General features: G+C 44.3%; 2 protein-coding genes across 16 annotated transcripts; both read left to right on the top strand.

Annotated features, from left to right (window-relative positions):
• The first annotated feature begins 49 nt into the window (after nucleotides 1–49).
• On the top strand, nucleotides 50–6,876 carry TNFRSF4 (TNF receptor superfamily member 4). Of its 3 annotated transcripts, XM_027803311.2 has the most exons (8): nucleotides 50–780; nucleotides 1,117–1,200; nucleotides 3,590–3,712; nucleotides 4,075–4,176; nucleotides 4,589–4,655; nucleotides 5,195–5,424; nucleotides 5,743–5,868; nucleotides 6,595–6,876. In XM_027803311.2, the coding sequence occupies exons 3-8, from the start codon at nucleotides 3,598–3,600 to the stop codon at nucleotides 6,663–6,665; spliced, it is 711 nt and encodes a 236-aa protein (XP_027659112.2). In that variant the 5' UTR covers nucleotides 50–780; nucleotides 1,117–1,200; nucleotides 3,590–3,597; the 3' UTR covers nucleotides 6,666–6,876. The 3 variants fall into 3 exon arrangements, with proteins under 3 accessions (XP_027659112.2, XP_005437791.4, XP_055560079.1); XM_005437734.4 differs by lacking the exon at nucleotides 50–780 and having other exon boundaries at nucleotides 897–1,200; XM_055704104.1 differs by lacking the exons at nucleotides 50–780; nucleotides 1,117–1,200 and adding an exon at nucleotides 1,390–1,581.
• Nucleotides 6,877–9,292: 2,416 nt separating this feature from the next.
• Nucleotides 9,293–22,745, top strand: TNFRSF18 (TNF receptor superfamily member 18). 13 transcript variants are annotated; one of them, XM_055704100.1, is made up of 11 exons: nucleotides 9,380–9,532; nucleotides 11,893–11,955; nucleotides 12,416–12,604; nucleotides 12,964–13,284; nucleotides 13,365–13,430; nucleotides 16,407–16,705; nucleotides 18,971–19,105; nucleotides 19,600–19,687; nucleotides 20,185–20,273; nucleotides 21,220–21,360; nucleotides 21,587–22,745. In XM_055704100.1, exons 5-11 carry the CDS (start codon nucleotides 13,396–13,398, stop codon nucleotides 21,760–21,762), a joined length of 963 nt encoding a protein of 320 aa, XP_055560075.1. In that variant the 5' UTR covers nucleotides 9,380–9,532; nucleotides 11,893–11,955; nucleotides 12,416–12,604; nucleotides 12,964–13,284; nucleotides 13,365–13,395; the 3' UTR covers nucleotides 21,763–22,745. The 13 variants fall into 13 exon arrangements, with proteins under 13 accessions (XP_055560077.1, XP_055560066.1, XP_055560068.1 ...); XM_055704101.1 differs by adding an exon at nucleotides 13,583–15,604 and having other exon boundaries at nucleotides 12,964–13,430; XM_055704095.1 differs by adding an exon at nucleotides 10,986–11,076 and having other exon boundaries at nucleotides 9,415–9,532; nucleotides 12,964–13,430.
• Nucleotides 22,746–24,014: the final 1,269 nt, after the last annotated feature.

Raw genomic sequence — 24,014 nt, 5'->3', positions numbered from 1 at the left:
TTGGATCCTAGATCAAAAATTCCGGTAGTGAGCCTGGAAAGTTAAAGCCACTAATTCTTAGTGTGATCACTTTTCTTCTCTACTCCACATGCTTGTGTTGGGCGCAGGCAGGACCGCAGTGCCAGTGGGCTGTTCAGCCTGCTCTGTCACTGCTGGCTTGCACAGCTGGATGGAGAAGCCCTCTGGGGGTGTGGATTCCAGAGTTAACATGCTTCTGTGGAACAAAACAGGCATCAGAAGTAGCTGGCACATGAATGTTGCATCCTGTGCTTTCATGGGGCACACCTCTGCTGGAAGCTTTTATTTCCATGGGAGCAAATGGTGGGGGTAACAGAGAAGTCCCCGAGTCCGGAGTCAGAGGCTTACTGCTCTTCAGCGGCCGAGCGGGGAGCCTGGGGGTAAGGGACTGGGAAATGGACACTGCGAACGCTTCTCATTTGTAGCTTTTGCTGTCTCCAAATACCAAGGGCAATACCAAGATGACTGATGATCTATGATTCTGCACTCTCCCTGGGAAGAGAAATGTATTAACAACCTTATTTGTTATGCAGCAATAAGTTGTGGGTCTGTGGTTAGGGTGAGACCAAGGGGAGAGAATCTGTACTTCGTCTTTTAAGCAGCAAGCCTGTGGGCTACGCTTCATTCTGCCTGTGGCTCTCATTCATGAAGGTTTTCAGGTGTTACCTCTGTATGGCTTTAACATCACTCTTCACAACAACAAGGATCATCTCTTCCAGCTCTCCTGGCGTTCAAGACCTGTGTTTAGCACTGTGCAGAGAGGTACGTACCTGGCTGGAGCCACTCTGGTTTAAGGCTGTGACTGGAAATCTTTTCATAACACTAGTCATCATGCTGTCTTTCTACCTATGAATATTTCAGTTGTGAACAGAAGAAAAAAAGTGGGTTTGTGGGGTGTGGGAAGAAGGATGGGGGCGTGGAGCACATGCTGGGAATTTCCCAGCAACTGACATGAATTTGTGCTGGTCACCAGCGATTTAGAATCTCTTCTCCAAGAGTTTGCTGCTATCAGAATTTTTCAGGGACAGTAGGGCTGCATTATGGTAGCTCTGGGTTTTTATTCACAGTTTTCTACTGTTCTGTTCTTGCTGCTGGCAGTGACTGTTAGCCATTGCTTGGGACTGAAATGCAAAGAACATGAATATCTTTTTGGTGAAAAATGCTGCAAGGACTGTGCCCCTGGTAAGTAATTTTCACTGGATGTTGGTTATACTTGCTTGATGTAATATTTATCAGTTAATAACTCATGACTGGTAGAAAACAGCTTGATGGATGGAAATACCATGCAAATGTAGGAAGCATAATATGGAGAGAAAGCATTTGATGAGGAGACTTTCAGTATAGACTGACCGAGATTATTTCTATAAATTAATTTAGGAATCCTCTTTGAAAGAGCTACATGTTCTTTGACTTCTTTTGTGTGGCTCAGCTGGCTTAATGTGTCAGTCTGGGCATTTTCATTGTGGGAGCATTAGCTGAGAAAAGATGGTAGCATTTATGTTACTGTCCTTTACTGCCACAGAAAGAAGCTCAGAAATCTTGCAGAAGAATGGAAAATGTCAGGTAATTAATTCTGGTGGTATAGATGTATTTTAAGCTTCCTTTTGTTACGAGGTTTATACTGCTTGGAGTGTTTTTATGGAGGAAAAAGATATGCTTGATTCATAGGCAGAGGTTAGCAAAGCGTAACTTGACATGTAATGTATTTGTTTCCTCCTTTCTTATTGTAGAAACATAATGAGCCTGAATTCTGAGTTCTGCATGTGTGTGGTTTTTTCCACAATCTGACTATCTCTGAAGGCAATGCAGTATTGAGAAGAACAAATGCAAAATGTCAAACCTCAAATATTTTAATAGTTGGGATTTCATTATAGAAATGACTTAGTGATGAAGTGTAACAAGAATTAACAGGTAATACAGCTGTTCAAGGAGCAATCCCCTTAACAAAGGGGGTTATTTTTAGTACAGTCAATATTGACTGTACTAAAAGACAGGTACATGCATGTACACACCTAGAGAGGGTGTAAGTCATGTCTTAAATGCAGTTGCAACTTGAAGTCTTGCATATGGTTTTATGTGCATCTTTTCAGAATAGTTACTTCTCTTTTCATAATTAAGTCTACTACACAATATGGTGTGAACTGATGCTGTAGTATTGTCTTCAAGATGCTAATTGGAATAAATTCAATTTATTGCATTCTCAAAATGTTTGAATCTGAGTGTTTCTGAACTCAATTTAAAGAAAGGTGTATTTGCGTGCAGATACAGATAATACTTTATCTCTAAACTTTTTTTGTTCCTCTTTACACTGAAAGAACTTTCATCAGTTTTTTTGCATTGTTAGCAAATCTGCTGCTGTTGCTTCATAGTTTCTTCCTGATTGTGTAGATGGTAGAAATGCAGAAATGTTTTGCTTATATTGTGATAGTTAAAGAGATCTGGTATTTTGCCACTGATAGCACTCAATAAATGAAGAGAAAATTGGAGCGAGCAAGAGACTTGGTGCTCATTGTTCATGTGCAGAATGGGAAAATGGAGAACCAAAATGAAACAGTCTGTGAGAATGAGGATGTATTTAAGCTCAACTGTAAAAATGCTGGTCATGAAAGCTGTCCGTAGTTCCTGCTGCGCGGTATGGAGACAAGCTAGCGAGATAGAAGGAACATGTCTAACTCCTTTTCCAAAATTCACTGTTAACTTGCTGTTTCAGTTTGGGCAAATGGCTTTGCTCACAAAACTTGTCATCCTAGCACATCAATCTGGAATTCTGTGTAAGTACTGTGTATCGTACAGGTTGAAATTTGGGGGTACCAAGCATTCAGAGCTTGTTTCTAAACGTCATGTGTGATACAGATACACTGTTTGGAATAGTAATAAACGCGTGCCTTGCGTCTTGCGCTGTGTCTCACTGTTCATGAAATGAAGCTAGTAACAACTTTGATGTTGGGTGCCAATACAGATGCATATCAAAATATAACCACATTCTTTCATGCCTGATGGGCTTTCAGAATGCCAGCACAAAGGTACTAGAAACATTTATTTTTTGACTGCTTCACTAATGAATTTTCTGTGAACCTGAGCAGTCCATTACCATCTTTTGTACCTGTTTGGGATTACTTTGGGTTGAATTGCATGATTTATTTCATAAGGAAAGGCAAGATCTTTTGTAAAACCATTGTATTATGCTGGAGATCAGACCTATTGCTATGCTAAACCCCTGCTTTTTTTCCTAACTGACACTGGCTGCAAGCTGTGATGTCTAAACCATATGAAAAGGTGGTTTGGAGAAGTGATATTTGGAATCCACTGGCAGAATCATCTGGGGCATTGCCTCAACTCTGGGCAAGTCACCAGGCCCCTGCTAGCCCAGTTTAGCTGCTTCATCTACAGTGATGCTATGGGTCAAAACTTTCAGGGATTCTGGCATGTCTAAATCTGCTGAATGTTTTCAGCCAGAGTTGTAGGTGGAACCGTTTTTTTCTGGGCACATTTTCATTCTAGTGCATGAAAACAAAGAGGGTTTCCTTCTGATAACTATCAGTTCCTCCTTTCTACATGGTCTTTGTTTTAGGTGAAAGAATGAGAAAGCGCTGCACTGCAACAGCAGACACAGTCTGTGCCCCCTGTCAAGACGAGTACTTCAGTAGTGAGCACAACCACAACTTCTGCAAGAGTTGTACAATCTGCAACACTAGTAAGTCAGCTGCATGGTGGACATTTCTTGATACGAGTTTGGGAGGCAGCCAGTCTTCATATGCTTTCTTTGCGTGCTCCTCAAAGGCTGATGGCATACAGCCTGTCACTTGAGATGACCGAGCCCAAAGACTGGGTTACCATTTCAATAGCTGATATCTCCTGGTTGGTTTTGATGGTAGAGCCTTCGAAGGAAGCAGGCTTGTACTGCCTGAAAAAAGGTGTTTTCAGAATTGTTAATAAATGGTTCTCTGCAGTTGTTTCTACACATGACAGATAGGCACTGACTAGTAAATGTATATATTTTTTTATTTCTTAACTTTTTTCTTGTCTCTCACTTGCCCTTTATTCTGTTGTTGCTAGGGAAGGGGAGCGTGGAAGTGAAGAAGTGTGAGAAGACATCTGACAGAATTTGCATGTGTGTTGCGGGCTACATGCCACATGCCAAATACACGCTGGGAAGTGGTAAGTTAGTGACGTGTCAGATGCTCCAGCTCTTGCCTTCGCTTCAGATGAGGTCGTTATCTCTGGTGTGAAAGCTGTTGTCATTTGTCTCATTGATATTTCTGCGCAAGTGTTGTAGCAGGGTAGTTGTAGCAAACTGTTGCCCTGTGATTCCTGAGCTGTCAGAAATCTTAATGCTCTCCTTGTTAATAGCCATAATTAGCCAGTAGCGAAAAAGGAAACCTTGCCAGCTGCAGGCTGAAATGAACACTGAGCATGTTGTGTTACTTCTGCTCCAATGACTACGGCGTTCAGAGGGTGTGTGGGTTTTGTTGTGTCTGTTCTGTAGGCTAGACTACTAGTAAAATTACTGTGTAGCTATCATGCAGTTACGTTGCTAACTGAACTCAACTGCTGCCTCCTTTTTTTGCAGTATGCTCACCATGTCCTGAAGGGTCTTATTCTGTAGGAGGAAATGAAAACTGTCGACCTTGGACCAAGTATGTATCCCTGCTCCAAACATGTTCAGAGCAACGTTTCAGGTTTGCTTCTGTAAGCAGTTGATGCCCAAATCGTGGTGTGTAGAGTAAACCTGCAGTGGGTGCACTGCGACTATGTTCCTCATGCCTCCCAGGAGCCTTGAGCAGTCTGCATACTGATTTGAAGCATCTGTCTGCCTTCTGCCCTTTCTCTCTCCACCTACGGCAACAAAAACAGCCTGTGGTTTGTTTTTTTTTTTAACATCTGGATGTTTTGTTTCTATAGCAAAAGGTTCCCTTGCCAAATGCAGCAGTGCTTCAAGGCGTTTGTACACGTACAGATAGATGCTAAGAAACACAGATTGTCAGTTTTTTTCCATAATAACTTCAGTTAGCTTAGTTATTTTTCACATATCTGTAGAATCTAGGAAAGGTGAAGCCTGAGTTTGTATTGATAACACAAGGATTGTAATGTTCACTCATTTGTTCCATGGAGATCACTTACAAAGTCGTTAGTGCAACTGTCTGAAAAACTGCACCGATTTATTTTCCACCTCTAGCTGCAGCATTCTTGGGAAAAGTACTCTTCGACCAGGGACAAAAACAGATGATGCTGTTTGCAGCAACCATGTCACACAGGCAGCTGCCTCTCAGAATGCAACACCTGCTTTGAGTCTCTCCACCGCTGACCACAGGAATAATATGTCGACCACAGTGTTCTCGCCATCCAGACCCAGTGTGATTCCCTTCACTTGCTTGGATACAGAGAGCCCCACAGAGCCTAACTGGGGTAAGGAGCAGGAATGGCCAAGTCTAGTGTCTCCGTTTACTACAGCTGGACAGGAATTTTCACTTGAAACTGACCTCACTGGAAATGAAATCACACTCTTTCTTAGAAACCTTGTCTGTATTGTGTACAGTCTTTTCAGTGAGACACACACAGCATTCCAGATTTCTTGCTAGTCTGCTTGGCAGCTGGGACTTCTAGGCTTTGTGGTTCAGGGGTACTTGTGGGGTTCTTGGTTCCTTCTTTTGAAGCTGGAAAGCTGTGGGAACTCCAGCTAGAAACACGAATCTTTTTTAGTGTATTCTTCTGGTTTTCTTCCAGGGTCTCTATTCCTTATCCTCATTTGTCTGATACTGCTCATAGTGAGTGGAATGTCCATCCTCCTGTTGATTATCCAAGCAGCCAAAAAAGAGACCAAGAGGAGGCCTTTCAGAAACAACCATCACGGTGAGTTTCTTTTTATGGGGAAAAATATATAGGAAAGAATGATCACAGCCCCCTATTTGAACTTTGATAATTTCAATCATGAAGTTTACCTGGCTAAGTAGCACAGTGTCATCTGCAGTTACTACCAGTGGTTGATCCTCTATTTAGTCCTGATGCACTGGAGGTCATAGTGTCTCAAGTCTGCATTCTTACAGAGCACAGGTTCCCCTGCCTGTTGCCACGCAGAAGCATTTTCTCTCTCTTTCGTTGATTTTAATGCCTTATAACTTCCCCTTGCCCCCCACCTAGTCCCTGAAAAATGATGTAATGATTTTGTGCAGGGAATTCAGTACAGAGAGGACCCAGAATCAAAATATTTAAAAGTCTTTTAAAAAGCGTATTTTGAAGTCTTTGCCTACGCAGAGGTGAACTGTCTTGAACTGTCTCCTGTAAACACAGGAAAGGTTTGACTGAGAAGAGCTGAACTCTGTATTCAGAACTAAGTGGCAGCCTGGCTCTTGAGTCAGCCCACAGCTGCCTCGTGTTCCATTCATAGAGCAATGAATGAAAATACACTGTTCCCTATCCTTGGTGTTTTCTAGCACTGGCTGGAAAGACAAGCACTGAGCCATATGTCATTCATAGGTGCCTAGTCATCCATGAAACTGGAAAAGTCCCTGGCTTCCCTTTTCCTGCTTCTTCTGCTCTATACAGTATTTTTTATTTATTTTATTATCTGTTTTTCAGATGCAAAGAGCTTTCGAATTCCTATCCAGGAAGAACATATTGACTCCAATTCTAGTCTCATCAAAAACTGACTCCATGTTACGTTACTGTTTCCTGCATTTCTGAGCCAATCGATCGTAACAAGTGATGTGACAGAGCGTGCTGTGACTTTAAGTGTGGGTGTGTGTAACTGTTTAATTGCACTTTGGTTCCTTTGGGTCTCGTTTTGCGGCCCCTTTGGCATTAGGACCCATGGGAGTAGCTGTTCTTGGTGGAATCATGTGATTCTTTCTCTTAGGCAGATCCTGTTGCCAGGGCTGCGTTAGTTTAGTCCTCTGTGCATTGCTAGCAATTCTGTATGTAGTGATAGGCAATTGTCCCTGGACTGAAGAAAGTGTTTAGAAAGGTGTAAGAGCTGATCATTGAGCAGAGGGAAAAACAGGGAAATCAAAAGACCTGCTTTATGACTGCATTTATATTTTGTCTTAGGATTCTCAGTTGCTAAGCAGAGCACGTGTCTCTTCTCAGGTACCTTCAGTGTTTCACTGTAGTTCCCAAATGAACTCTCTTCACTTTAGGTGGAGAATCTCCCCTGATGAACCTAGCCACCTTCCTTTGTGCTTCCATTTTTAAAAGTTATTCCTTCTTGATCGTGTTGAGTGGCATATGTCAGCTATGCCTTCAGACATAGTTGTCATTGCTGGTAACTCTCGTGCTAGCCATGCACCAGAACAGTGCCGGGATTCTGGTGCTAGCTGTTAAGTGATTGCTGGGAGATGGCTATTCAATGCCACCTCTCTTTTCTGCATTTCTTCAAACATACCTATCGAGAAAATGTCATGTTAACACACTGAGCAGCATCCCCATTGTCAGGCCAACAAGTGGAATTACTCACGATCACCAGGTAGCTCCAGATCTCTGAGTGTTTGGTTATATCCCTGAAGATCTTACTCTGTGTGTGGAAGGTAGAATATGTGGACTGCCAGAAGGCAAACACAATGGTAATTTCTGATTAGAATATTATTAGTAGAAACTGTAGTTGAAAATAGGAGGAAAGGTAGGGTCCCACTTGTCTGCACTGTAAACTTCAGAAGTTGCCATGTATAACTGATGTTTTATCTATAAGCCCTGGGCAACTGACACGCTGTGTGCTTCCTCGCGGTGGACACGCCATTGTGCTGAGTAGCCGGGCTTGTCTGTCATCAGCAAGGCTGATGCTTCAGTCAGACTTGCACATCTCCACAGTAAAATTGTTTAGCTTAAATCATTTCTGTGGGGCTTGATTGCTCGCAGTGGCTGTAGAGAGAAACCCACAGGCAAGTTTGGTTCCAGGCAGTGCTCTGGATCTGGGGAAAGTCTGTTTATGTCTTAGGCTTAGGAGCACATACGTGGACACTTGGAGTTTTTCTGCTGATGAACGATACTTTTGTGATGGTTCAGGGAAGAGTAACTCCTTAGCTGTTCTCTGTTGATAAGAAGCAAGAGCTGAACTCCTAACACAGTGCCTACTGGCCAGGCCTTCAAGGGTTGCATTTGAGCAAAGACGTGCAAAGATCACGTAGCAGTGCTCCGACCATTCATCTGGATGATCACCTTGTGCCTGCGTGCTGTCAGTGCAACCTGCATTCAGAACTGAGCAAGTGTTGTTGATTCGGTCTCTGTGCAGTTAAAGTACCTGGTTCTTTGCCTGTACGCTGTATGAGATGAACTTTACTTCTGTAATGTTTTTCCACAAGTTAATCGGGCTGCAGTTTTGGAAAGCATTCAAATTTTAGGTAGCAAGTTCAAAATCTAAAGTCTCTGAGAGTAACCTGAAGCGTTATTGTGAGCAAATTTTGGTGTGATTTACATACCTCAGCTTAAAAGTTCAAGAAGAAGTAAACTTGAAAGTTATATAATACGGAAGTGTTTTTTACTTGAACTATTAACTCCTTAGTAGATAACTCATTAGAAATAAGTATTTTATTTACACAGTACCAAAGCATATGCCAAAATATGCAATAGGAAATGTATTCAAGAATACAACTGGTGTTTAGAAACATGTTTTTAAACATATGTTTTCTTATATGTTATACATATGGTGTACTTGGCAGTTATTTCCTATTTTGAAGAGCATATACAATGTATATAAACATTTGTATTATACACAAAGTGTGATAGTGTCTTTCTGAAATAAATTGTGGTAGCAGCTAGATGCACGTGCGTGATGTGTGTGACTGGAGAGTACAAATGAGCAAAAAGTTATTCAAAAGCAGGTTCTCCAAATGGTCAGCTCAGCGGGCGCTGAGTTTGCGTTCTGCCTTGCCCTGGCTTTCTGTGCGACTCGCGGAAGCTGTGTCGTGGTGTTCTCTGTAAATCTGGCCTGGCAGCAGTTCTGACCTGAGAGTTGCCAGGGCATTCGAGGTGATAAGGCTCAGCCCCTTCAAAAACATGGAGCCCCTGTCGTGGGTGTAGAGGTCTTCGCAAGTGTGCTGTGGCCTAGGTGCTGTCATCTTGCAGGGGGTTGGATGGCGAATCGCGACGGACGGAGCGGAGGAGCACGTTCCAGGGAACACCCAACACGTTCTCAGAAACGATGCTTACCGAGTTCATAGGCCGTGCTCCAGCGGCAGCGCAGCAAGTGCCGCATTTCCATGTAACGGAGCAAGGCGCAGATAACTGGGGAGCTGTGCGGGGCTGCGGGCGGTACGGTGAGAACACAGCCCGCGGGAACCGAGGAGCTGCTGGCTGGACAGAAGTGCTGCTGTGGCAGCAGAGCTCCTCTGGTGTGGGCTCATCAGCTGTTTCCACGAATCTTACTTGTTTTCCGCCCTCTAGAGCAGCTGCACAGGAAGGTGCCGGGGTGCAGCGTGTTCTAGTGCTTTCCTTCAGCCCCCCATCAGGCTTCCCGCAGGTGAGGGCGCAGCTTCTCCCTGGCTGAGGAAAGAGCTGGTGCTGGCCAGGGAAGTGCATGGCAGAGGTAGGGTGCTGAGGGTGCTGAGGGCCGGTTGTGGTTGCTCGTCAGCATTTGGAAAATTGGAGACGCTGTGGCTGCTGGCTTCGGTGCTTGCGCCCGCCCAAGAGCCTGTCTGCTGGCAGGGCTGTGCAGAGCTGTGTCCAAGCACTGTGCCAAGACGTCCCATGCTATCAGAAGAGTTAAATCATAATAACATTTGATAGGAGTGGAGGCATTTATGGTCCGGTATTTTTTGGGGTGTTGGTAGATTGCCGGTTTAAACAAACTAATGTAGATATTTCACTCTGAATAGAGAAATAACAAATATTTTTAATTGCCGTCTTCAGTCTTGTCACTTTTCTGTGAAAAACTTGCTTAGATTTTTTGTTCCAGTCTTCCCTACCATGGCAGAAAGTAGTTTAAAAATAGGCAGAGAATCTTTAACAAATTGGCGCTGCCTTCTGCCCACGGTTGTCTTCCTACGTGTCAGAAATGAAACTTTCCCTCCTCAGAGGCAGGGGCCTGTGTCAAGAGCAAAGTCCCTGCTGTTCAGCCATTCCGGTTTCCCCTCGTCCAGGCGCTGGAGACGCTCAGGCTGCGCTGTGCGGCTTCATCTAAGCAAATGAAGATAAATAAAGGGCTGTACTGGAAACTTTTTCCGGCGTAATGCAGTAAGCTGAGGTGTTGGTTCTTCTTGCAAACCAGTGCTAACTGGGTTTAGTGTGAACTGCATTGGCAGTCAGAGTACTTAGTTAAACCTATATGATTTGTAAATTAAATGCATCTTGGCTGCCATAGGGCCCTGATTTGGGAAGTTACTTAAGCAGACACCAAACTTTCTGTGTAACTGTTGTCACTAAAATTTGGCCTCTTGATTGTTTTAAGAACCGTCTATGAAACTGACTAATAATTCCCATAAGTTTGTGTTTATGGGTGAGAATAATGCCATTTTTTTAAGAATAATTTCACTTCAGCCGTGAGTTACAGGCCACACGGCCAGCCCCTTGCACTGGTTGTAATTAGCTGCAGGCAGAGGTTAGGTCTACAAAAAAACAGCAAGAAAACCAACCAAAACACTAATCCCTCTTGTCTTTGGGCTTTCTATTAAAACTTTTTCTCTCTTGCATGTGAGAACATCTATCACATAGGGCTGCCTGGAGTTTTAACAGGTCTGTGTGTTTAACATGGAAGTTTGTTTTGCTCACTGCTTTGCTGCATTCAGTTTTGGAGAAGGATTAAGACAAGAATAGATGGTGTTTGAGAGAGCTGTTGGGGAAAAATTGGGTAAATGAGCAGAGTTTTGCAGTTCTTGAATGCTCCTTTCAGACTGCAGGTTTGGCACTTAACATGTATTTCATGTTTCAGTAGTTATAATTAAAAAAGACCCAACACCAAAACCACAGATTCGTTAAGTTTATGCTTTTTATGTTCACTTCCTCCTTTTTTTTTTTTTCCCTCCCTGTGAATATATGACAAGTTTCTGCTGCTGTGGCTACGCCAGATCCTTTATCTCCTGCATTTTCTCTTCACCTTCTCCTGTGACTGAGAAGTGCATCAAAGTGATTCAGGTTTGCCATGAGACACTTGAGAAAGGTCACATCCGCTGATGCGCGCTGTGCCAGCTGCTGAGCTGGAAAGGAAGTACTCAGTGTGGTAGCGTTGGGAACTTGGGGGTTTTTGCCTCTGCCTGATTTGGTTTCCCTCTATAAATGTCAGTTAAGTTGCTACCTGGCCTCTGCACCGCTGGGATAGCGTGCAAGGAGTCACTGCTGTTGGCGACCAGGCTGTGTGGACAGCCCCGAGAGGTGACCAGGAGCCTCGTTCCGTTGGCTGAGGCAGTGGCTCTGGCGGGTGCGTGCCGCAGGGGCCTGGGCACTGCTGGAAGGAAGGACCCAGGGGTCTCCACAAAGCCCTAAATGTTTCGGGGTGAGAATTAAACTTGCCGCAGGAGCCCACGTGTGGCACTCTGTGGATCACCTGTGCTTCTGCCCCGTTGCCCCCTGTGCCCCCAGCCTCACCCGGGGCAGGTGTGCAGGGCAGCGGTTCTCCCTGTGTGCCAAAAGAGGGCAGGCACGCAAATACCCCAACGTCTGGAAACCCCTCGGGCAGCCAGTCCTAGTCACTGCAAAATCTCCAGGCTGAACCTGGAGGGCAGCAGAACTGAAAGGAATGCAACAGTTTTGACTTACAGTTTCAGGTTATTTGTCCTTAAGCTTTTTGGTTACCCCAGTCTTTGGACAGTACTGTGTGAGCTGTCACTGCTCGTGTGGTATCCTCCCGGGGAGTCGATGTCCCTGTGCCCCCTCTGCTGCCAGCCCCACCACGTCCTTGCTGCAGTGCTGACCTGACCCCCTGCGCTGACTGTTTCTCTGCACTTTTCGCAGCCCATTAAAACTGCTGTTCTACCACGGGTTCCCTGGTGTGGCAAGTCACTTCCCCTTGTGCAGGTAACATTTCTTACAGCTATCACGGCATAGTAAAGGGATCTTAAAGACCGACTGATAGTTGTTTCCCGAGAGCATAGACAAGTTCTGTATGACAGAATGAGAATCCTGTAGCTAGCAGTGGACTTTTCTACAGTGGGATGAAAGCAACTTAAAAGATGGAGCTTACAAGGCAATTTATACATTGGTCTAACAAATAGAAATAGTCATTCAGAAATTACGTAGATTTCATGTGAAGAACCTCTTCACTTGTAGAAGAACTTCATGGCTTCTGTGGTCACCCATTATGGGTAATCAGAAAAATCTCCATGTCAGGAAACCAGACACTCTCTGTAGTAACGATGCTCTTGATGACGTGAAGTCCAAGGAGTGTCATTAAAGGCACTGGACTTGCAAGAACTAACTATGTGGTTGAGAAGTGGTTGCAATCTTTTGTTTTCTTTTTCTTTGTTCTTTCCAAAAGGTTAGTCATTCGGACAGTTCAGAAAACTGGCGGCTCCAGTGGCCCCAGGCAAAAAGGAAACTGTAAAATGAGGCACCTGGCGATGTGTGGGACGTTCAGCTCATGGCTGGATATCCTTATGATGGGCAAAAGTAGGATTTGCAGCCAGTTCTGTAAATACTCTTAAGAACGTGTGCCCTGAGGAGAGAGGTAAGAGCTGCCACATTGGTGCGTTTCAGTTGGGTGGAGGAATCTACTGATTCTTCCTTCAGATCTCATCCCTGAGCACTCCTCCTCATGTTATATGTCCAGGTCATGGTAGCACAGGGGAGGAAGAAAGGATTAGGAGATCTGTAACATCTTTTCTTCTGTTCCATCACAGTGTGCATTTACGTCTCAGCCTTAATTTGCCCTGAGAGATGTACAGGTGTGGGCAGGCATGGCTGGAAGAGAGTCCTTCTGTGGAGGTCAAGGGAGGAAGCCAGCCATTGCCTTTGGGGTCTTTTGCCGTGTGTTTTTGTGCCTCCCTTCCTTCGCTGAAGGAAGGAGATGAAACTTGTCTTCCTCAGGTCTCCTGATAAATTGAGGCCCCGCACTCTGAACTGAGGTTTGTTTCTTGGACACAGTCATAAAACATTAAGACCTCTTCATTCAAGAATGGGAACTAGAGCCTGGCACACAAGAGACCCTTTGGTTCAAACACCGGCACAAGCCTTTGCAGAGTCTCTCTTCAAAGGGACAGTAGCAGCAGCATTTGGATGCTCCTTTTTAGTGGCAACTAAACTCTGAACCCTGAGGTGTTGCTGAACATCTCGGCCACCATCTGCTTCTCTTTGCTTGTTCAAGACCCTGCTCTGCCTTCGTGTTTCATGCAAAGAAGGCACTTCATGGTATGTGTGCTCAGACAACCCCAAAGACCACATTGCTTCCAATGGCCTTTTAACTCTTGGGCTTATCATTTTGACCACAGGTCACATGAATCAAAAGGAGCTCTGCAGGCCATGGAACCTCTGCTTGTGTGTGAAAATAAAAGATGGTAAGGATTCCTGATTTCTGAAATGTCTTAATTAAATATTGTCTAGTTAATCCTGTAGCTGCTGCTGAATAAAACCACCATGCAGTCAGGTGGTGGTGAGGTGAGAACTGCTGCTTATAGATGAGTGAAATAGGCATTTGTTCTATCAATAGGTGCAGAGAGAGCTGGGAACCCTACTGGATCAGGCAGCAGCATGAAGCCTAGCAGTACTGACATACATCACATACAGAACTGAGTGAGAAAGGGATTGACAGATGAAATGTCACTACTGTACATCAGAGACAGGCAAGCTTAGCTTTAGAAAACCCCCAAAGATTTTAAAGCCAGATAGTCAGGTTGTCTCTGAAAGGTCACTGCTGACTCTAGAGCTTTAGACTTGGCATGTACAGCTATTGTCTGTGATCTAACTGTAAATGTTCCATCATCTGGGTAGTATCTGTGCACGACTGTAATGCTTGAACAAGAATGAAAACATGTAGAGACCAATTCAGGAAAAAACAACATTCAAAAAAGATAGAAGGAAAGAAACTATTAGTTCCTGTTCTGATAAACACCAGGTATCAGATAACACATATGCTAACTGCCTGCCTGCCTGCCACCTTTGCCAGGCTTGGTGATCCCTTGTGTACCTCCTGCCAGTTGTCTCAATATGACCTTTGGAGGTCCCTTCTCTATTGCTGTGTTCATGATGCTCAGAAAAAGTCTGATTAATGTTTGTATTTGGTATTTAGGCAGTGCTAATTATTAATACCTGTCTTTGAGCTTGATGGGGAAAGGCTATTTCCTCCATCTGGAACATTTGCACTGTCCTTGTCTTTTCTGAGAGCCATGGTCTAGTCTATTGCTACTGCTGTACTTCTGAAGAATATGGAGGAGGTAAGGTCTGCAGAGCATGTTGCTGCAGCATTGAAGTGCTTTGCCTAATAACTTGTCTTTCAGTGTAAGACTGCAGAGTTCTGAAGAGGGTGAGAAAGTTTTGTATGCTGCTGAGTGCACCGTGTTTTCTGTCCAAGGGCAGCACCCTGACCAGTAGCTGTAAACCGTCCCTGTGCTGCCCACAGCATCATGGTTATGCTGATTGGAATTGCTGGTGAAAGGAATCCTGACTTGGGTGACTGAACCCAAGAACCGTGGTGTTCAGGACTCTCTATGGCCAGATCATAGAATCATAGAATAGTTTGGTTTGGAAGGGACCTCAAAGATCATCCGGTTCCAACCTCCTGCTCTGGGCAGGGACACCTTCCCCCAGCCCGGGCTGCTCCCAGCCCCGTCCAGCCAGACCTTGGGCACTGCCAGGGATGGGGCACCCACAGCTGCTCTGGGCAGCCTGGGCCAGTGCCTCACCACCCTCAGAGTGAAGAATTTATTCCTAATATCTAATCTAAATCGGTTCTATTTTGTCTTAAAACCATTACCCCTTGTTCTATCGCTACACATCCTCGTAAAAAGTCCTGGTAAGCTGGGCAGCAGCTGAGCTGGCCATGAGTCTCTGTTTCCACTGTAGCGTGAGTGGTGCAGGCTCTGAGAAGTGTGAGGAGCCGTGCTGTGTGGGAAGAGGAGGGGATCTCCTGTACAGCAGAAGTACAAAGTAAGAGGCTTTTATTTTCCGAACCATAACAGCTGGCCTTCTAGGGGCATTAATTATGTGGGAAAAACTGACAGCAGAGAGGTGTCTTTTGCCCACTTGCAGCTAGTTTGGATGTCATCTTTTAATAGAATGGGTTCACCGAGCACATTTAAGACTACGAGCAGCTTTGTGGCATATATTTTTAAAACCAGAAGGCTCTGTTGTGTACCAAACTAATCTGATTGCTTCCAGTCCATGACAGGAACACAAGCAGATCCCTGAACAGACCAAAGACTAAGTGAAGAGTGTGTTGACTGACCTACTCTTTGAGATCCATAGATTTATCTTCAGGAAGAAAGCATAGAACACACTGAAGGAAGAGCGATGATGTCTGGGAAGTTTATTCAGGCTTCTTTGGCTGTGTTTTAAACTAAGGAAGTAACAGGGCAAGTGTCAAATGCTGTAGGCATGGCGTTTTCTAGAGACAGGTCTTCTCACAGGTCTGACTCGCCCTTGCCTTGACCTGTTCGTCATCACAGGCAGCGTGGGAAAGAATCCCTTTAAAATTCCTTCTGCATCGGAATTCATCCGTTCAGTTGGGAATGAGGTCAGATTTTAAATACTGTCATCACTGTGCACACATAAAAGCAACCGCAAGCTACAGGGGTAGAAGTAAACCCTAGGGTATAGTGGAAGTAGAAGGGGAGGAGGGGGAAAGCAAGCTGTCTACGCATAAAGCAGAGATGGGTGTTTCCATACGTGTTTGTATAAGGCAACACATTTTGGAATTGAAACCCAGCAGCGGGTGATGATTACAGGCAACATGTCTGTGCCTATGTACAGTTTTGCTGAGCAGCTGTCTTGTTGTCTAAATCCCAAGGGTGGAGTGGTCAGTGGTCGGAGCAGCTGTATGTGTCTCTGAAGAGCCCATTGCAGCTATTTTCAGTTTTGGTCCCAGGGCTGATCTTGCAGCCTATGGGGAAGCCAGTATTTGTTTTCTTGGTTTCGTGGTATCCAGGAGTTACATTGGCTCTGGAAAATAATTCAAGAGTCCTCTGATCCAGAGTGAAGGAAGTTGAAAACAATTAACAGAATCAAAATGTCTGATGGATGGATTGACTATACATTGCAATCTGATAGTTAAATCCTTGCAAGTTTCTACATTCGTTAGGATATCTAAGTCAGAATAAAGTAGTCTGAGAGCACTGAATTTCACACACTAATTTGCATTGCATTAATTTTTAGTTGTATATCAACTTGCAAAACCCCTTGAAAATAAACTTATGTGATACTACATCTTGCTTTTAACCTGCTGCTCTCTTAATGGAGTCACAGTTGTGCGGTTGCTTAGCCCTGCTTTTTTAAGAAACTAATGACGTAAAATAAAATCTTTTCCCCGCCCCCTAAAGGAACAGGAAGAGTGCAGCCACAAAAAGCACAGCGCCTTCCACAGCATCAGGGGAAAGAGTACTTTTGCAGGGAAGTCCTGATACAAGCCCCCTAGTGTGCTTTGGGGGTTGTATAGCTCAAGACATGACTGAACAGACAAGTGAAGTCAGTCACATCAAGATCCGAGCTTGCTTGCTGCTGGTGGTGTGCCTATGGCAATGGACACAGCAAACTCTGGCAACACCATGCCAGGATGGTGAACTGAGAATAATCAATAAATATGAAAAGAAATGCTGCCCCAAATGTAGCTCAAGTAAAGGTAAGGGAATGATGTGCCTGTTGTCTTTCTGATTGTCAACATTGTTCTATGTCAACCAGGGTAACTGAGCATGGGGAACAGGCAGTGTGTGTGTGTGCGTGTATGTAAATGTATCTTGAGTAACTCTATATGCAAAACAAAGCAGCAAGGGCTTCCTTCCTGCCCCCTAAATTCATGATGTGCCTTAGCTATAAACTTCTGAGTAGACTGATGTTTCAGAATTGTTATGTGCTTACACTTGTTATCCTGTAGTGGGAAAGGGAAAGCAAAAGCTAAGTTTCTGTGGGTTGGTCTTGCTTGCAAGGAAAGAAAGCGTTTGCTTAACACTGATTCTGAGCCCTTGCTCCATTCAAACATGGTTTCAAACTTGGTCTGTGCCATTCAGGCCTCAGAGGAAATATGGGGCTTGATGCTCTCTGTAAGGCTGTCCTCCGCAATTTGTGGTCCTGAAGAGTGGGAGGCAATCCCACTTCAGTCCCTCCATTCTGCTGACCTGTGCTTGGCCCACAAGTAGATGCACAGGCAAGGTCTCAGGTGATCATTAGTTTCAACAGCCTGGTCTAACCTGTGCCCTTGCCTGGTCTTGGGATGGTGGGGAGATGGTAATGGATTCTCACTTGCCTGTAATTTTAAGTCAAATTAAGGCATGAGAGGTAGAACAGGCTAGCCGCAGGACTTACTGGGTAACATTTCTGTGCTTCTTGGGCTTCAGCCCAAGAACAGGTGATTCTGAGGGCCTCTTCCATGGTCCCAGGAGCAATCATACTATTCTTCCTAATTTAGTATTGTCTGTGACAGTAGCCAGAGCTGAACAGCAAGGAATATGCAACTGTTTGTGTGACCTACAGCAAGGAACGCACCTTCCTTCTGTGCTTGTCCCAAAACAGAGTTGCTGGAAGACTTGTCTGGCTGGTGTGGTCGTGGTGGTGTCCCACAGGCTAGCAACAGCTTTATCTGGGAAGTTACATCTTTCATGGGTGCCTAGATCGGAGTCAGCCTCCCATCTAATCGTAGCTTGAATATATCTGCCTCAACTGACAGCAAGGACACTGAGCTTCCTGTGGAAGGAGTGAGCAGGCACACGGGATTTGTGGGAATGAGCAATAGGTGAAGAGCTGTAGAGTCTTCAGTAGTGTGGAGATCCCAAGGTATTTCCCTTCCCACTGAGATAAAGTCATTCGGCGTGAGGTAGGAGAGTCATTGCTTAGTGGGATCAACTCCAGAATCACCCGCTGGTCATACACCGAAGGAAGCATCCCCAAGCTGCCAGTCTTCATTAAGCTTTGAAGGCCAGTAAGAGGAGGCCAGTGGGCAGAGGAAGATGTGGGCAGTGCCCTGGTGGCCCTGTACGTTCCATCACCAACCTCAGGAAATAATCTTTGCTTGATCTTTGCTGCTCACTGTGGGTTTTTAAGCATGCTATCAAACTAGCCAGCATTTCCCTCTGTATTTTTTTTTCCTTTAAGGTTATACGGCTTCCTGGTTGAACAGCACTTTTCCTCTAACTGGTCTCCAACTGCCCGAAGGACTGCTTGATACTGTTTACTGATGGGATCAGTATATATGATCAATCCTTTGCTTTCATGAACCCAGGAGCCTGTCAGAATTAGAGGTGATATTTTTTGAGTGCAAGCAAAGTTCACAGCAGATTTCCTCTAGAAATAGAAGGACAGAGGGCAGGAAGGGTTGCTGGTTTTATGGCTTGGATTTAGACCCACTTCTGCCAGCAGTGTAGGAAGCAGCTGCTGTTGTTAGGAAAGGCATGGAAAAGGAGCTCTGGCTTCACTGGCCAAGGGTCTTTTGGGCATCCCTCGTCTAACTTGGCTGAGCCTAACTGAGAAGGGTGCTGGCAGTGTCTTGAGGGCTGACTGGGCGGCCTGTTAATGTGTAGTGCTTCCCTGGGACACTGGCAGTGCCCTCCTCACCCCACAATGTCTACATCTGCACAATGTAGTCAAGCAAACCTGCTGCCTTGCTTCTGTCTGCCACGACCTGCGCTGGTATTCCAGATAAGAGAGAGGGGTTACAGTGGTAAGTCATGCAGTGCTCAGATAACCGTGGTGTAAAAATCTGAGTGGTGCTGAATTTGAGTACTCTAAACTTTATCCAGTATGCATGGGAGTGATATCTTGCTGGTGTCCATTTTTTCCACCACAGTACAGTAAGGAACCTGTAATTTCACCTGTATCAGCCAGTAAGACAAATGGTTAAGTTGTTTTCCGTCCTCCATGACAAAGGCAAGTCTAACTTCTTCCTTTTTGGCAGGAGACAACAGCATATGCCAAAATATTGAGGACCATGACTGCAGATGTCGTCAGGGATACAGCTGTATCGATAACACATGTCTCTACTGCAAAAAACTTCCTGAATGCGCAGAGGGCGAGGAGCTGGTTAAGCTCGGTAACTAAAGAAACGCCAGTGGCGCTAAACAGGGCTCAGTATAAGTGGCTGGCTGAGCAGCAATTTCCATCACTTGCTACAACCTACTTTTGGGAAGGCTTATGATGCAGAGAGAAATGGCTTTTATACTGTCATCTCTGTGACTAAAACTCTTCCCTTCCTAAATTCTGAGACTTTCACTTTTATGCTTAGACTTTCGGTATTACTTTTCTTCCAAGCTGCTAGAACTGTCAGTGGAAGACTTTTATTCTGTGTTGCCTCTTAACTTCAAACCCTCTGCTGTCAGATCAGACTGTTCCGTACCTCTTCTGTAAGGGGTTTTCCCATACATTTCCCAAAACGCGAGGGTGGCAAGAACTGCTCATGTATTTCTCCAGGGGGGTGATTCATAATGCAGAAAGAGTGTAGAGGGAATGCATCGTGCTCTAATCTGTTGTATCCACATCTTTCAGTAAAGGCACTGACTGATAATATCATGTTCTCTTTTCTTGTAGGCATTTTAGACTTCACATTCAAATGTAAACCATGTGAGATAGGAACCTATTCCAATGTTAAGAATGGCTGGTGCCGTAACTGGACTGAGTATGTATTTATTGATACTTTTCTTCTTTGGAAATATGTGTGATAAAATTCTCAAATGATTAGTACTTAAATTAGAAAATAAAATTGATTCAAAGACAAGATCACCAATGAGATTAAATGATGAGGTTTTTTAAATTCAGCACTAGATGATATTTCTTCCTCCTCTGGCTTTATAAATACTAAAAGCGGCACTTAAGATGAACTGCTGTGTGTTCAACTTCCTTCCAAGTTCAGCTCAAACTGATGCAAAATAATTCCAAATATGAACATCACTTGAAACAAAGAAACTAAAAAAATTGTGCACATAAACAGTTGTGATGTGTGTTATCTTGTTCGGGAACAGCCATAACTTTACATGCACTGCTATAAAAAGGGGAAAAAAAGGAATCAGGTTGTGGGAGGAGTGGAGGAAAGGAAGAAAGGGAGCCAAGAGAGGCTGGAGACAAATGAAGGGAAAGGCAGGGACCTTCTAAATGTGACTCTTATTCTTCTTTTAGTTGTGAAAGTTCTGGATTTCTAACAATCAAGCAAGGCAACAGTACACATAATGCAATATGTGGTTTCCCTGCTAAAGATCTGGAGCAAGGTACCTTCTCACAATGATTTGTTTCTTTTCTCTATGCTTCTTGGTGACTTGCTGCATAGTTATCACCCAGAGCTTGCTATCATGAAAATTTGCTTTGAAAATTACTGTTGTGTTTCTTGCAATATTAATATATGTAGAATTGTTGACTGGGGCAAAGATTCCACCATTAAAGCACTGTCACTAATGAAGAAAATGAATAGAGCATGCTTATTTGGCAAATTACGAGTTTTCCATTGAACTGCTCTTGCTGTTTTGCTAGATTTTCTTAGGAAGGCAATAACTTAGTTAGTCATCCAGTTCCCTTGCAAGTATTGGTTGAGTCAACACCCATAACTGAAATCTCACATCCTATCATAGATCAAATTATATAGGAATAAATGGGTACAGGCTTTGCAGGTACTGAGTAGCTTGAAAACAGCAAGCTGCACTGCTCCTGCTTTCCCCCCCACCCTTGTCCCTGCGATGTGTTGGTGCCTTTCAGGTCTGGGCCCTTCATTCAGAGAAATTACTAGTTCTGCTGAGACAAATTGCTGAAAGGTGCTACTTTCAACTTTCATGAGGCAGACACAAGTGTGAAAACTTGGCATGCTGTAGTGCTAATCAGGGAAACATCGAAACCAAATGCCCCAAAAAAAGCAAAAGCCAAAACAGAGCAGATAGAACAAGTGACAGCTGCAAGAGAGACAGGCGCTGAACAACGAAGGGATCAGGCATGTGGGTTTTTAGCATGAATGTTTCTTACCGCAGACAGTGACCTACTGCACCCTTGACTTGGAGCTTCTCCGTTTTATTGTTAATACCTGCAGTGTTTGGTTTTTTCCTTGTAAAATTGTTTTCAACAGAAAGAGGAAATGAATTTCTAAATTTCCTTGGAAGAACTGCCTTCCCTTTAACAATAGGCTAGGCACATGATTTCTTAATCTTTATTAAATATATTTAATTGCAGCTCCTGTTACAACTGACTCTCTCTATACCACCATCCTGGCTATCCTTACCGCAGTGGCTGTATTTGTTCTCATCTTGCTGACCTTCTTCTTGCATTTCTGCATATGGTCACTGAAGAAAGAAAAATACCACATGGCTGACGGTAAGTGCACCTTTGTGGACTTCTGTGCAGCTTTTCAGTGGTGAGCAGTGTGTCCATTGATTCAGAGTCAGAATGGAATAAATTAAGTTGAATAAATTGAGTCAGTATGGATTTACTCTGTGATTTTGGGCACGTGAGTTAGTTTCTTTGTCCTTTCCTCAGAGAGAGGCTGTGTTGGTAAAGGTAATGGGCAGCTGACATGTGTGAAGACCTTTTGTATGTGCAGTGCTTTTGCTTATTCTCACTGCAGATCTGGAACATAACTTCCCTAGGCTGCCGGGGGCTCCAGAACTGTCACACCTTGGAGAAGAGACTTACAGCTGCCAGTTTCCAGAAGAAGAACACGGAGACAAAACACCAGAAGAAAAGCCTTGCTACTCCCACCCTCAGAGCCAACAATGAAAACAGATAAATTGCAATGTGCTGTCAGAGCTGGGGAGCTGAGCTCAGCTTTTCAAAAAAAAACAGAAGGGAGGGGCTGGATGCATAAAGCATCGTTACAGACGTAGCAACAAGGGATGGGTTTGGGGGGAGTTTCGCTTTGTTTCTTCTCAACAAACTTAACATTTAGAAAAAGAAAATGTACCAAGTCTGGCTGACATTTGGTTCAGCTGTCTGGCACTATTGCAAGTTTCCTGACCTTTTTTTCCTCTCTCTCTCTCTTTTTTTTTCTCATTGATGCTCTTTTCAACTGTGTTTGGGACCAGGGACCCTTCCTGTCATTATTCCCCTCTGCATCTGCTGCACGTCTCTGTGGTGAAGGATGGCATCCCACTGTCATCCTTTTGGTGCATGGGAAAGGCAGAGGTACCGGTAGGGCTCTCACAGCTTCCACAAGCTATCGTTGTTCCCAGGATGTGTCCTCACGCTCATTAAGGGGATGAGGCATTGTGCCTAGCCACCCTACCTGCTGCTGAGCAGACAGGACTTCTCACTCCTGCCAAATTGCCCTCTTTGTTGCGCAGCAAAGGGCCAGGGCTCTCCATCATTCATACCCTCCTCTCCAGTCCCAACAGAAGGTGTTGGTTAGGCCGGTCTCAGTGCACAGAGGTGCCGGTGTGGGTGCCACCGGCCCATCATTTGTGCTTGCAGACGTGTTTCTGTGCATGTTCTGTGACCCTCTCATCCCCTCCAGGGAAACCAGGGGAAGAAGGGAGTAACATCTCTCTCCTTCTCTTCTGTAACTCAGCAATCCTTGGTACCTGGAGTACTAGAATACAAGAGGGAGACTTCTGAAAGGCTCAGATGTGGATCATGCTGCCAAGAGAAAATCCTTGGGTTTTGTGCTTTCTTCTCACCTGGTTTATATGGCAGAAAAAGATAGTAGAAAGCAGAGAAAAGCCCTGCATTTGTTCTTGATGCTTTTTTCTCCACCCCAGAAGAAGGAGAGCATCTGCTGGTATATACCAGCATAGCTCCAGTGACTTGATCATCAGCTAAAAGATGTTGCCTTTACTGGAAATTGTACCATGGAGGACTTTTTTTAAATGTTAGATTAGTACTCCTCCAGTTTCATAGAGCTCTAACATGGCTAGAATTAATTGTTTTGCCTGAGTTTAAAGGGACAGGGGTTTAGCTGGAGCTGGTTGCTTGCTGTGAATTGACAGTGATTTCAAATATGAACCTAGCTTGTGGCTTCAACTAGTTAAAACCTGAATGTCTTTTTAATGTAATTATTTTTGTGTTATGTGACTGCAATAATAGATTCAAGGCTCTGGATGCCTTCTGATGAAGGCTGCTTGGAGTAGGCTCTTTTATGACTGAATCAGCTCCAGGCAAAAATGAGTTTTGACTCAGTCTTCACATGAAAGGTTATAAATATCTCACATTACAGCAACTTCCTCATGATTTCTTACAGATAATGTAAACAGTACAGGACTTCTAAATTAAACCCTAACAGAATAATGACATTTCTGTTAATCACCTTACTAAATACTCAAAGGGGATTGATTATTCCAAGTCTGAATGACATGCTGTTTTCAGTAGGCCTCTGTGAAATTACAGTAGCTGTGGAGCAGAAGTTATTGCCTCCACATCTGTGAACGGAGAACCCTGGGACGTGGAACAGGTTATTGCCTGGGTAAGCTACTCACATAGCCTCTGTGCGCCAGGGCTTGGCGAGACTGGACAACGATCTGCCTGCTCAGCTGGCCCAGAGGTGGCTTCATGACCTCTCTGGGCAATCCAGTCCAGTGACTGACTTCAGGTCAGAGAAGGAGAGAGATTTTGTTAGTTAACATTTATATTATCCATTATGATTATGAGAAAAAAACTTGGATTTTTCAGCATCTTTTAAAGCATTCATAAGCTATCATACCTCCTTGGTCTCTCTAGGCTCTTACCCAGCTTCACAGGTTGTGGTTTCTAGACCTCTTTCTCTCTCTCTAAGCTCTTTCCAGTTGGTCTTTCTTGAAGCCTTCTCGGGAGGAGGTCTTGGCAAGCTTGAACAGAGCTGAAGGATTAATGTTATGATTCATGGACATGGTTTTCTTGCTGAACATTTCTTCAGTGATTATGTCAAGAGGAGTTATCCTGTCTCTTCTGCCTTTCTTTGTGTGTGTGTGTGTGCGCGCGCGCGCACATTATAGAATCTTGTAACTGCGTGAAATAATTGTAAGGGGAAATGAAATGCAAACGGTTATCCTTGTTCACTG

The sequence above is a fragment of the Falco cherrug genome, chromosome 3 (assembly GCF_023634085.1).
Source record: "Falco cherrug isolate bFalChe1 chromosome 3, bFalChe1.pri, whole genome shotgun sequence".
Classification (NCBI taxonomy): Eukaryota; Metazoa; Chordata; class Aves; order Falconiformes; family Falconidae; genus Falco; species Falco cherrug.
The sequence above is the reverse complement of the archived record's forward strand: the minus strand, read 5'-3'. Positions and strand labels throughout refer to the sequence as shown.